General features: G+C 40.7%; 2 protein-coding genes and 1 pseudogene across 3 annotated transcripts; 2 read left to right on the plus strand and 1 right to left on the minus strand.

Moving 5' to 3' along the window:
* The first annotated feature begins 3,700 nt into the window (after positions 1 to 3,700).
* LOC147904893 (protein DA1-related 1-like) lies at positions 3,701 to 9,556 on the plus strand. Its single transcript, XM_087389081.1, has 11 exons — positions 3,701 to 4,043; positions 4,185 to 4,278; positions 6,325 to 6,457; positions 6,646 to 6,766; positions 6,949 to 7,032; positions 7,197 to 7,316; positions 7,439 to 7,651; positions 7,786 to 7,848; positions 8,055 to 8,173; positions 8,335 to 8,393; positions 8,662 to 9,556. Exons 1-11 carry the CDS (start codon positions 3,942 to 3,944, stop codon positions 8,955 to 8,957), a joined length of 1,404 nt encoding a protein of 467 aa, XP_087245207.1. The 5' UTR covers positions 3,701 to 3,941; the 3' UTR covers positions 8,958 to 9,556.
* Positions 8,400 to 11,436, minus strand: LOC147904894 (uncharacterized; annotated as a pseudogene). The gene is made up of 2 exons (XR_015542552.1): positions 10,840 to 11,436; positions 8,400 to 8,483 (listed from the first exon to the last, which is right to left on the minus strand). The product of XR_015542552.1 is annotated as an uncharacterized LOC147904894 (transcript).
* A 932-nt stretch (positions 11,437 to 12,368) lies between these two features.
* LOC147904895 (uncharacterized) lies at positions 12,369 to 12,929 on the plus strand. Its single transcript, XM_087392622.1, has one exon. It carries the CDS (start codon positions 12,369 to 12,371, stop codon positions 12,927 to 12,929), a length of 561 nt encoding a protein of 186 aa, XP_087248748.1.
* The last annotated feature ends 728 nt before the right edge of the window (positions 12,930 to 13,657 follow it).

Here is a 13,657-nt window from a genome sequence, read left to right on the forward strand (position 1 = left end):
TGCAAGTGCAACTACACTAGTTAAAAGTACAAGAACTAAAACTAAATCACATGAAGAAACATGATACTACTAACAAGGGCAAGAATTTTTGCAAGTGCAACTATAGTAGCAAAAGTGTCCAAGAAATGAAACTAAATCACATGAAGTAACATGATAATACTAGCAAGAGCACAAAATTTTGGTGCAATCACGACAAAAATATTAAAATCGATGATCCGAGCAAAATATGTGAGACTCGTAAAATCTCACAATGCCAAAAGATGCCTTGATTCCTATCATGCCAACCTATTTGCGTAGCATTCCAGGCCTCTTGAGTGAACCATTTTCATGGCTAATTCCCATATGCATAAGCTACTACATTGTGGATAGAGTGGTCAACATAGTGGATAAGTATCCAACCAAGTGTATATGGAACAATCAAATGAAATGAGTAAAATGTCATTTCTAAAGTAAAGGGATGAAGCACTAGAGAGGATCAATGTGAAGGAAAGTATATAAACTGATTATATTAAAAGATTAGATTTTTTAATGCAAGCCTCAATTCTAAAGATGAGGAGTACTACTCAATCAAATGAATTTAGTAAGACAAATGTCATTTCTAAAGCAAAGAGATGAAGCAATAAAGAGGATCAATATGAAAGAAAATATATGCACTAATTATATTAAAAGATTAGATTTTGTTAATGCAAGCCTCGATTCTAAAGATGAGGGGCATTGTTCAATCAAACGAATTTAGTAAGACAAACATCATTTCTAAAGCAAAAAGATGAAGTACTGGGAAGTACTAAATAGAAGCAGTATGAAAGAAGATATATGGTGGAGTATGTGAGAAAGATGTGCCATGTGTGAATATGTAGATGTTGCAAACCCTTCAACTTATTTTTACTAAACTTTGTGGGTCATGGTATACATAAACCTTTGAAATGACCAAATATGAATTCACTACCCTCTAAACAATGAGGAATACATTTTCAACATTCAAATAATGACATCTATTTACTAATAAAGAAATCGCATTCTCTTGTTCAAGAGTGCAAGGTGGCTAACACGGCTAGTATCACATCATATGCTACCAATTAAAGGTTAATATACAAAACCATTCTTTGATGCTTTAGTTTGTAGGATTTTTGTGAGAGGTTGTCTTGAGCATTTCCAATAGGCTTAGTCACTCCATCAAAGAATATGGGCATCAAGAATGAGGCTAGTGGAGTAGCGTAGTGCTTAGGACTCACAATTTCTTAAACACGCCATTACATGGGTTTGACGAGTATAACTAATTTTGTTGTTGTAGATTAGGAATACAACTTGTTTTTCATCCAAATATGAGCGATCAACTTAGCTTACCTTGCACCATGTTTTATATTAGGGAAGGCATGCTAGCCTTGCAAAGTGCTTACTTTATGGCATGGAGGTGGCTTTAGCCCGATTATGTCTTTAGAGGTACAAGGATATTTCTTGGTAGGTTTGTACCTGTCCAACCTCACACTTTATTTTATGCAATTAAAGTGAATGTGTAGTGCTCTCTCACATTAACTAGAATCTTCCAGTACTTATACCGCATGCATGTCGAGGACAAGAGAAAAGAGGGTGAGTGGAAAACCTTCATAAAGGATAAAGTGAAAGATTGGAGGAGCGGATGAGGAAACGTTGGCATGGAATAAAGGGAGAGGGGGTAGATTGGAGGAGAGTGGTTTGGACCCCAATTCTAAAAGAGAGAATGAAAATTATTGTGTTTGCATGACACTAAAGGCATCAAAGAAGGAAAAAGGAGGTGATAACAAAATACTTTTTTCTTAAAAATTCAAGTCCATGTGTTTGGAGCAGTGTGCATAGAGAAGTTTGATAGAGAAACCTACAACTTTCACCTTATAGGTTTTTCCCAGAACTTTTCAAATTTTGAGCCCAAAATGTAACTAAAACATGAAAGTTTTATGAATTTTTTGAAATTGCAAAAATAAAATTATGCGTTAGACTTGAAAGTTTGCAGTTTCATTGTACATAGTTTGTGGGTTTTCTATGAAAATTGGAGGTTTTGCTGACAAAATTTGTGTGTCGTTTTCGCAAAACACGACGAGTTGTTGGAGGCTGGTAAAAGTAGAAATGTTTGAAATTCACCAAAGCGTAAACATAAGAAGAATACACATTTTGAAATTCACCCAAACGCCTTTTTTTTTTGGTTGGGGGGGAAAAGGGAAAAGGACTTCAAAATTGTATGAAAAATCACCAAAAAACATTAAACGCACTGATGATGGAATCTAGCTTTACACGTGGAAGGAAATGAGTGAAAGAGAAATTTTAGTGATAATTATGGGAATCTTTGACTAGTGTAGTTAACTCCTTCAGTTGCTCTGCGAGCTTCGTTATCTTCTAAGTTCTCATCATCTCACCTTTCAAGGTCTACTGATTTGAGGTGTAGGCTGTTGCTACTAATTCGCTTCATCTTCCTTATTTCAATTGCCTCATCGCTCTCTGTTTGTTGCAATTCAGACGATACAGTAGGTATGCTTCATTCATCCGCCCTCCCGCCCTTATCCACAACCGCTATCAATGACTTCTCCTCCCTCAGCTTTCTTGTATAGTGAACGCCTTGGGATTTGTATCTCTTGCCCTCCAGGCCAACGGAAGGTAAGCTTAATGCCGTTTCATGAGCGCCCACTAATTACTCATCCGGCTACCAGCCACGTTTCGTAAACTGGTCCGATTACAGTGACGCATCTAGCAGGCACGTTCTTGCCAGCTTATGCGCAGCCTAGCAAAACATATCAGCTCAAATTGTTGTGCTCGCTCTTATCTCTACACTTTCTACTCTGTATCGGAGACGAGGCGCGTCCCTGTGCACGATGCTCGCAGTGTGTATTCAATGAAGGTCAAATCTGTTTACTTCAAACCCAGTGCTCCAGAAATTCGATTTGTGTAAGTGTAGCCATTCCGACTTGTAAGAATAAGGCGTTTGCTCTGTTATCTCTGGACTAGCAGAGGAGCGCCTCATCCAATGGGGTTGCAGCACAGGCACCGCAGTGGCATTGGAGGAGGGCTTATCATTCCATCCTCCCCCTTCGTTATTAGGCCTTCTCATTTTCGTTTTCCACACCCTCCGCCTCTCAACTAATGCAAATGGAATTTGCATATCTTGTTGGGGAGGGGGGCAAATGCTATATTAATACAGACCAAATGATCAAGCTTAAAGTCTAAGGAACCAATTAGAGATCTTATCACACCACTGTCTTAAGTAAAGATGATACAATTGATCCTCTCATATTGATAAATCTGTTGTCAATATTAAAAGAAATTATAATTGGGCACAAAAACCCTAGACTTGCCGAATTTTGATTGTCAGTATGGTGAATGGGTTGTGTTCCAAAGGCAGCATCATGTACAGGTAGGATTCATTATCTTTATGCAATTGCTAGCACCTTCTACCTGCCAACATAAAAGATGAGAATTAGGTATCCCCAAGCTGTTTTGCTATTTGTGAGAGAAACATCATGCATTGATATCACAAGGGAAGTGATTGTTTTTAATTGTTGTGAGAGCTTAATCAATTAGAAAATCCCTTATTGTCATCCTCACTGATGCTAGATGTTTAATGTCACATCGTACAAGTGCATGTGGATGCTTTATGAGTGACTAATCTCCTTTTTGGAATTTAAACTTGCCTTATGTACATTCAACAGTACATGCTAACTTGATAGTGCAAAAAAGGTATAATAATGGCTAGTTATACTAAAGATCATTGACAATTTCATTTTTGTGACTTCTTAAATTTGACTTTCTCTAATGAAGGTTGACTTTACAGAAGCAAAATGGCCTTTATGAACTTATCTGATGTTTGCATCCTTGATGTGAGAATCAAGGAACTAACAACTACTTTAAAAATGCGTTGGTAACACAAGATTTTACCAAATGGTTCATGGCAGTTTACCACTTGAAGCGCTAGAATAATGCAGTGGCTTCATAAAGTTTCCAGTGGTCCATCTCTCTATAGAGTGGGAGAATATGAGAGTACATATGATTACCATCACAAGGACAAAGGCCATTATAGAGTGAGATTTCCAGCGTCTGTCAGCTCCAGTTTATGCCTTTCTTTTGTTTTGCTCAAGCTTGGTATTCTTTGGTGTACTTTTAACATAGATACTCTGGTTTTACGTCCAGCTCTTGTTCTTAGAAGTGCAAGAAATGTGCAGGACCACAAATCCAGACAGCTGATAGAAGATGAGGAGCTTGATGAAGCAATTGCTCTTTCCCTATCAGAATACGAATACAAGACAGGAAAAAAAGGTATCAAATTGTTTTACCTTGGAGAACATGCTGTTTATACACTGAGGAGAAAATGATGTCAAATTGTTTCATCTTGGTGGACATGCAACACTCGTCATGGCCAAGAAAGGGCTAGTGAAACTTCCCAACTCGCTTGATATGGAAGACAAATAATACGTGCTTCTATTTCAGCCTTAAAATCCCTGGATAACTGCCCTTTCCTTTCCCAATCCACCACCATTTCTGCTTCTCTCTTTCCTTCCGGTTCATAAGAATCCATGCAAAATCCTCTTGATAGCAGAAACATTTCTGAACTCCAAACCCCCCAATTTAACTGGAAAAGTATCTTCAAGTTATCTTCAGACAACTGATTCCCCCGTCTTTTTCCCTTTTTCCTATGATGTTCTTCATATTTGAGAATTTACAAGTTCTCCTTACAGATTGTGGAGTGACTGAATTTATCTCACATTCAACAACTATAATTGAGACTGTATGATACAAACTCCAACTTTTCCATGATTTAGCTTGCCTTTGAAAGGCTCAAAAGGCTCCTTTCATCTCACATGTCAACAACTAAAATGGAGATTGTATGATTTAAACTCCAACTTTTCCATGATTTAGCTTGCCTTTGAAAGGCTCAAAAGAATGCACGACCCTTTTTTACTGGATTGCTATTAAACATCTCGTTCTCATTCACATAGAGCCATGTGCTTATCTGGCCAAGTCTGCCCAAAACTGTTCTCCAACTCCACAGTATATATCGTCTTGATTCTAACACACATGTTCTAGTTCATGTGGCACAATATATTTTCTGATGTCTACAATGAAGCAATGGCTACGACAATGATACTTTCGCAACCGGAGTGACATCCAGACAGTGAGATTAGCGTGTCATTGGTGCCCTCCAATATGCCGGCTTGGAATGCATGTCTTTGTGAGAGTATCAGTTTCCCAATAGGTTTCTAACATCACTGTTGAGAATGGGCGTACCTATATTATAAATGCAACCAGCATACTGAGTCTATCATCTTTGCCTTCTACTGCATCTATTAAATGAACATCTCTCTCTCTCTCTCTCTCTCTCTCTCTCTCTCTCTGTGATGGAGAGAGAGAGAGAGAGAGAGAGAGAGAGAGAGAGAGATGATGATGATGATGGTGGTGGTGGTGGTGGTGGTGGTAGTATTAACGTCACTGCAGAAATAGCTCATCCTATGAACCATAAATATGGAGTAAAAGCCGTAGTGGTTGCTACTGATAATGAGTGCACAACCAGGAGGATGCTCAAGGAGTTGTTTCCTTGCCTCATGCTTGGGTGCTCATGCCTGGGTGATATGTGTCCTTATTGCATCCATACTGCAGTGCTAGGAGGAAAATTGGTGTCCCTCTAGAATGCAGTCAAATCTATCCCAGATAGGAGAGTGCATTGTATTTCTACAAGGATGTGCTGCTCCGTACCAACCAATGCCTAAACAACTTAGGAGATACACCCTCTCATCCCCGTCTCAGATGGTTCCAGCAAAAACCTTGCCTTGTATGAATGATTTATGGGCTGTGTGGAGGATCTATATGTATGCTCCTATAGGTGTCCTGTGAAAGGCTACCTTCCCAGTCCTCAACCCCACATAGCAGGACTGGTGTGAAGAGAGAGAGAGAGAGAGAGAGAGAGAGAGAGAGAGAGGAGTTTTTTACTTCGTAGTGACAATGCCAAGGAGCCTTAACAGGCTCATCTGAAGCGATCCGCAGGGATCGAACACACACACACCACGACACAAACCAGAGCCTCAACCACCAAGACCCACGCTTACAAAAAAACTCTTACAAAAATTGGAGCGCTTCAGGTATGAACCCTGAGATAAATGGGTTGATCCGTTGAAGCTCCACCATTTGGCTTGCTTCTTAGAGAGTCAGCATTCTTTCTTGTAAACAAAATTTTCTTCAATATACCTGAAGTGAAGCCTGCTTTTTTTTCCAGAGTTTACGACTGCTTCTAGAACAAGCTTACAGAACAGGATGAGTTTACTTCACAATTGGGAAGCTGTATGGATGATCTAACATTGAATGCTACAGTCTCAGGCCATAATTCTGTATGGGATGATGCTGATGAAGATTTGGCAAGAGCATTGGAGGCAAGTTTGGATCTTGGCCTGCCACCGGGTAGACCTAGCCCTGTACCATTATACCATGTTTCTTCGCGAAAAAGGTGAATGCAATGTACACTTAAATTCTTCTGGGCAGGGAAATTGTGTTGGAATACCATCCCTGCAAATTTATAGACCTAATTAAGGAGAACATACACTGCATCAAGTCCAAATGTCCAAACACACTGTGACTAATCTATGTGTTGATTGTGTCTAATACATGTTTACTTAATCAAAGCTTGCATCACAGAATTTGTGAAGGTTGCAAGAGAGAACTTGGTTCTGGGCGGTTTTTAAGTTGCATGGGGGCTGTCTGGCATCCACAGTGTTTTCGTTGCCATGCCTGTGATACACCTATCACTGACTATGAGGTATAGCTTGTTGGGCTTCTTCACATAGAATAAAAACTTTAGACAAGCTTCTTCTGTGTAAGATTGCTCTGACTGTGCCATAAAAGCAACCACATTCTCCACTTCTAGATTTGTAACAGTTTCTAGGTCAATATGTTCAAATAACTGAGATGCTCCTGATGCACATTGGCATTATTGTGTAGTTCTCAACGTCGAGGAACAATCCATACCACAAGAAGTGCTACAAAGAGCTGTTCCATCCAAGATGTGATGTTTGTAAAGACTTTGTAAGACTTTTAACTTTTAGCCCTTTCACTCTTATTTTGCAGTTGTCCAAAGGATTAAGCTTAAAACTAGTTGTGTTCCTGTTGATTCTCAGTCATGTTTGATGCTATTTAAAGCAGCAGTGGAGCAAGAGGAAATAATCCAGTCTCACAATTTCCACGTGCAGATTCCAATTAATTATGCAGGCATGATAGAATATAGAGCTCATCCATTCTGGGGACAGAAATATTGTCCCTCACATGAGATGGACAGCACCCCACGATGCTGTAGCTGTGAAAGAGTTGAAGTAAGCACAAGACCAGCAAAAGAACTTTGAACTTTTCAATTGCTTACAAACTCATTCTAGATTCTCTAATCTGCATGATTCTCCAACTAACACGTTCAGATATGAAAATTATTTCTTATCAGTCCAAAGATTGCCAGTACATATCCTTGGGAGATGGGCGGAAGTTATGTTTAGAATGTCTACACTCAGCTATCATGGACACTGGGGAATGCCAGTCCTTGTATCATGAAATTCGAGACTTTTATGAGGGAATGAACATGAAGATCCGTCAACAGATCCCAATGCTGCTAGTAGAACGACAAGCTTTAAATGAAGCCATAGAGGGAGAAAGGGAGGTGAGTTGTTCTCGATATACATGCTTTCCTCTCATAATTCGTTAGAGTGGGGATTGAAGTTTTGTATCACACACAGCAATAACACACTCTCTCAACCTTACATATTGCTGGTTGCATCTCTCTGTGCTTAGCAGGGGAATCACCACTTGCCAGAGACAAGAGGCATATGTTTGTCAGAGGAGCAAACTGTCAACCTCGTAAGCCTACCATATCTTTAACTTGGTTGTAGCTGGATTACCTAACTTGGTTACTTGGAGGTCTGCCAAACAGAGACTTCCATAGTTCTAAGTTAATCAATTGCTTTACCCTTATTGTGATTAGTCTGGAACAGGATGTATCTCAAGTGTTGTCAGGAACAGACTTCTTAAAGTTGATCTACTCTCTCTTGTTTTACACCTTACAGATATTCAGACGGCCAAGGATTGGTGCTGGTAATCGCTTCGTAGACATGAAAACAACACCACGAAGGTTGAACCGTGAATGCGAAGTGACAGCCATCTTGGTGTTGTATGGCCTTCCCAGGTATTTACAAATTGTCAAAGAGGTCCTTGAGCATCTTGTTTGAAGATCATGCGAAAGTGTTCATGTATCTGTAGTATTATGCTGAATCATCATTGTTTGGAAATTAGACACTTATTCAAGTTAAAGCACATGCTGAAACAATGATGTTCTTCATGAGCCAGGCTACTTACAGGATCAATATTGGCACATGAATTGATGCACGGATGGCTCCGCCTCAATGGTTGAACTCTTTCTTCCTTTTATTCTGTGATGTTTTTTGAATCATATGGTTGATATTGCCTGTCGTTAAGGATACAAGACAGCTGCTATGCTGCAAGAACATAAACAGTATTTAGAATACACCGCCTTTAAGCGACTGAAAATTTAGAGTGATTTTCCAACACACTGAAGAAATCATCTCCATTGCTGCAGTATTCTATTATCCAGAATGTGTTTTCGTGAACGAATGAGATGCCACATTCCATAAGTGTGCGTGGGTTCAATTGCAGGTTTCCATAATCTTCGCCCCGATGTAGAGGAGGGAATATGTCAAGTGGTCGGTCATATGTGGCTCGAGTCTGAGGTCATGTCAGGTTCAAGCAGCTCCTCTTCTTCATCCAAAAATTCAAAAGCCCCCAAGTCTGACTTTGAGAAAAAGCTGGGGCAGTTCTTTCTCCATCAAATTGCCATGGACCCTTCACCTGTCTATGGTGAAGGCTTTCGAGCTGGCCATACTGCCATGGTGCAGTATGGCTTGAGACGAACATTAGACCATATCAGGGTGACAGGAGGCTTTCCTGTTTGAAGGTATCAAGTTCAGTTCAAAAAGTTCAGGGTCTCAAATGATAAGTGAATTCTTTAAAAGGGTGGCTGCTTATCGTTAGATGCTCTTTGCACACTTGCTTTATGCAATGGGATTAGAGTTTATCAAGGGGACTACAAATTAATGCTTTCTTCCTGCCACTGATATATGGTATAGTAATATAGTATTTAACTCCGAGTGTGGTTGCTTGTATCAGTTGTTCATGAAACACCACTGGATAGATGAGAGGATGAGCGCGGACATATGCTCATTGATCTGCTCATTGTAAAGAGCTTGCGAAGCCAAATCTTTAGATATAAAGCTCAAATGGTTGTAAGATTTTCATCAAATGTGCGATTGCACAAAGAGATGAGGCATGACACTCTGCCATGTGTTCTGAATAATAAAGCAGTTATTGAAGGTCTGAATGCCTATGCCAGTAGGAATACTCAACAATTACTAGTCTCTAACACTAGCTCTGCAAATTGTTATCTGAATATACAGCACACCTTCTCCATTAAATCCTTAAATTGGTAGCGAGGCCTCCACGACGGCCTAGACAAGAGCCGAGTAGGTTAAAAGAAGCAAGAAGGGCCACCAACCTCCAAAATTCTAACCACAATAATACTAAGGCAGATTCTGGCATCAGATAAAAGAGTATGTTTTGAGATGAAAAAACCGGTGTTTGCCCTGTGAACTCAATTCTGCATATTCTGGCAAATTTTGTATGTTTTGAGATGAAGAACCCGGTATGACTTGGAGATTGCCCTTAATTTGATTGGTGATTTAAATGAATTTAATCGATCTTTTCAAATAAAAATCATTTTTAAAAGACTGATCTTTTTCCCTTTGTGATTGGTGAATTGATCAGTGCTTATCAAAACATGGCTTTCTCCTACTTGTATATGGCATATATCCTGAAAAAAAGTAAGATACTAAGTAGTATATTCTTGGTCATCTAATTACCACATTTTGTGAATAAGAGTAGGAAACTTTAATTATTTAAATCATTTAACTCACATTAAATTGATTTAGTCATACTTATTGAATTAAAAATTTCTCCAAAAAATTCCAGAGAAATTCTCATGGGCTAATTCATTGAGATAAGAGGAAGTTTTTTGACCATCAAGAAGACTTAGTGGAAACTTGAAAGCAAGTCAAAGAAGGAAAAATATCCTAAAGCTAGCATCCAATCTCCACTACTAAAGCACAGACCAGTAAAATGGCTGGTGCCAACAAGAAGGCAAATAGTATCCAATATCCCTCATTGAAAAAGATGATGTGTCAAGCTCTCCTCTTACCATTTTTTGGATGAACAGTGCCTTAGTACTGGCCCTCATCTAACCTAATCATTGGCTCTCACAGTTTTCTACGTTCCACAAAATTTTTGGAAAGGTTTACAAATCAAATCGAGCTCCCTATTACTACCTAATGACAGTGATAGCTTGTAATGTGCATTCCGAATTCATGAAGGCCGTTTCTGCCATGGATTAGTGCTGAAAAGTTGCCCCCCTTACCCTACACTAACAATAGCAATAGCATAAAGACGAAAAATTTCAGTTTTACATCGAAGATTTTTGTTTGGTCCCTCCTACTATGGTCTTGAATGGGATGAATAGATACTTTCTTTCTATAATCTTTGAATCATTGTGATGCGGTCACCAGCACAAGATCAATTGATGGGTCTTGTGCGGTTCCTGACTTCAAGGCACGAATTGAGGAGTGAAAATGTCTGTCACGTATTCCCAATTGTCACCGCTATCATCTAATTGCTGGAGTTGCACTTGAGAATTGTTGCTTCGATGATGCCGTTTCTGAAGTTGAATTTTAGGACTATCATTGTCAAACGTTACATTCCTGTAAATGCAATCATAATCAGTCTCACATGAGCCTGCTGAGCATCGCTCTGAAGTCACTACTGCCGCAAAGAGACTGCTCGATCCAATGGTGGTGCAATAGGGCAGCAGGCGAGAGAAACCTTCCAACTCTCTAAGCTTCTCGGCCATGCGAGTCTCTTCTTGCCAAGTGCCCAAGTCAATATCGTAGGCAAATACAACGCTTTCCAAGTCTCGCTCCCCTCCTCGTACGTGTCCTTGCAGGAAGATTTTCTCTTGGTAGAGGAAGGAAGCAGAGATCTTCAGAGGTACTGGAATGTTAGCAATGGGCGACCATCTGTCGAACAGACAGTTCTGCTTTCTGTATTAATTCGAAACCTCGTATATCATCTGTGTAACCACCGAATACGAATAGTTGCCACGGCCCGAAATAAAGACGACCGCGGAGTTTGCATGCGGGCATCTACGGCCGCAGTGCTGTTGAAGTAAGTCCCCGGCGTTCGGAAGATCTGATGACCGTTCCTAAAACAAGCGATGCAGTCGTCGAGGCGAAGCGATAGGAAAACGGCAGTGGAATGATCTTGTGTGAGTCTGATGGAGAGGAAGATCGTTGCAGCAACAATTCATCAATATCTTCCATCGTATGAAAATCTCAAGGAATACACTTTCTTTTAAGAAATCTTTTGCGCAAGGCAGCCAAGATTATGAGGCTATGAAAGAATCTTTAGGCAGGTAGCATTGTGGAATGAAAAGGAATTCTGAGCCACGTGTCTAGGTAATAACCTTGGATTATTGAATGTGGCAATTGCTTGTGAGAGGGGGCGATGGCCGCACTGCCTGCTTGCAATTCTCTTTGAATTCAATCCCTAGCCTTCTCCTTCACGGTCTGCATGAAGAAGAGAATGGCAATGGCGATGCGAAGGGCTACTTCTTCTTCTTCTTCTATAACCCATCTCTTCTACTCCTCTCCCTCTCTTTGGTCATTGTCTGAGGAGGTGCGAAGTTGTTGAAGAAGAAGAAGAAGACGACGACGACGACGACGACGACGAAGAAGGCAGAGGAAGAATCAGCAGATCATACTGCATCAATCCACCCTCCCTCCCCTCCGATCATCGTTTTGGATCCCAGATTCGAGTTCCTCATCCTCAAATTTGTTCCTCTCCAGCACCAATCGCTCTCGCACCAAATATCGTCCAGCATCACCCCCCGGATCATCGATTCTCATGCCGGATTCGAGTCCCTCTTCCTCCAATCTGTAATTGCCTGTTCAATTTTGCGAGTTTGCCAGCTTTCCCGGCCCTTCTCCCCTTTTTCCTACCTCAATCTCCATCAGTGTACCCTCCCTGGAGACCATTGATGGAAGTTCTGAGTAATGTTTGTGAGTTTCTACTAGTCGGGTCTGCCATCTTAAGAGATCATCATCCTGGGAGTACACTAAGGCACGGGCAGCGTTAACCTGCAAAATCAAGACTTTCGAACCGCTGTCGGCATCCGAGCCGCAATAATCTCCACTTGCCGTTCGGTCATCGTCTGTTTGCCTTAGGGAATTGCCTTCAACCTTTCACTATGTGCTTTATCGATGGAGAGCTCTGGATCCTCTCCAGAAGCATACCGGAGGAGGAGATATGGCCTGCAGTTGTCCTCTGGTCTATTACAGGCTCCGGTTTCTGCATTCCTGGAGCTTCGTGGCGTCTTCAGAGGTGCTTTACATCAATCCGATAACGAAGCTCCGAGTACTTCTTCACCACTTGCATTGAACCGAAATAGAGATCCTAGCACAGGGGCAACTACGGGCGATGGAGAGGTATGTATCAGAATAATTGCTGCAGGGGAGATGGACGATGGCAGAACAGGGAGGATGGCAGCCGATGAAGCCACTAGCAGCTCGAGAGTAACGTTGCCTGTGGTGGCTTCCATTGAGAGTAGTTCAAGTTCGTCTTCATCAGCAAGTCCATTGGTCGGACCCGAAGGTGTAGAGAGTTCTGAAACCGGTACTATGGTGAATGAAAGGGAAACAACTCCACAGAGATACGACTTTCAGCAGCTGGCGAGATGGATTGAGCAAGTTCTTCCGTTTTCAATGCTTCTGTTGATTTTCTTCATCCGTCAACATTTGCAAGGTACACGTTCTTTAATTTGAGGCATCTTTCAGTGACTACTTAACCTATTTTGAATTTTGATCTACATGCTGGATCTTGCCACTTGATTTTCAATCACCCTTTTGGGTCACATTGAAAACCTGGTTGGCTCTTAGGAAAATGTTTGGAGGGCGGTAATTAAAGGTTGAGACTTCTTGTGTGGGTATGCCGAGTGCTTAGCCCTCACGTTATAGGAGGGACAAGGCAGGCAAAACCTTTGGTCATTGTGCATAGATAGTCCATTCAGAAAGTTATACTCGGTTCCATATGATACAGACTATTTACAGAATGTATTAGGTGCGGACATATTTCAAATGCAAATGCTTTCTATAATCGTTATATCCCTAAACGTTTTTAAAGTTATGACATCTTTAGCCCATGATCAATTGCCCATGTGACATGCATACCTCATGCACATAGGGCTGTCTCTCATGCCTCCCAATCCTATGCAAATACCATGGCCCTTTGCTCTCCTTGTGTTGGTAGCTTATAAGTAAGACTATGAAACCCTCTACTCCAATAGGAATTTTGTAAAGCTAAGCTCTTTGCTAATTTCTAACATAATTGTAGATATTAGAAGCTATACTAGATGTTTCATTATATAATGCTTCCTTTCATAGCTTTTCCCTCTTCATGCAGCGTGAGGATCATTAATGGAGCTCAGCGCTCCATATAGCTCAATGCACATATACCTAGAACAACGACCACCCAAGATGTTGATATGGCATGT

The sequence above is a fragment of the Dipteris shenzhenensis genome, chromosome 2, assembly GCF_047967505.1.
Source record: "Dipteris shenzhenensis isolate YYH24624 ecotype China chromosome 2, Dip_SZ_1.0, whole genome shotgun sequence".
In the NCBI taxonomy this organism is placed as follows: Eukaryota; Viridiplantae; Streptophyta; class Polypodiopsida; order Gleicheniales; family Dipteridaceae; genus Dipteris; species Dipteris shenzhenensis.

Coding starts and splice junctions, on each gene's coding strand:
- LOC147904893 (XM_087389081.1), top strand. CDS start 3,942: ATGCAGTGGCTTCATAAAGTTTCCAGTGGTCCATCTCTCTATAGAGTG. Junction 4,279..6,324: donor ATACAAGACAGGAAAAAAAG/GTATCAAATTGT, acceptor TGAATGCTACAG/TCTCAGGCCATAATTCTGTA. Junction 6,767..6,948: donor CACCTATCACTGACTATGAG/GTATAGCTTGTT, acceptor ATTATTGTGTAG/TTCTCAACGTCGAGGAACAA.
- LOC147904895 (XM_087392622.1), top strand. CDS start 12,369: ATGGAGAGCTCTGGATCCTCTCCAGAAGCATACCGGAGGAGGAGATAT.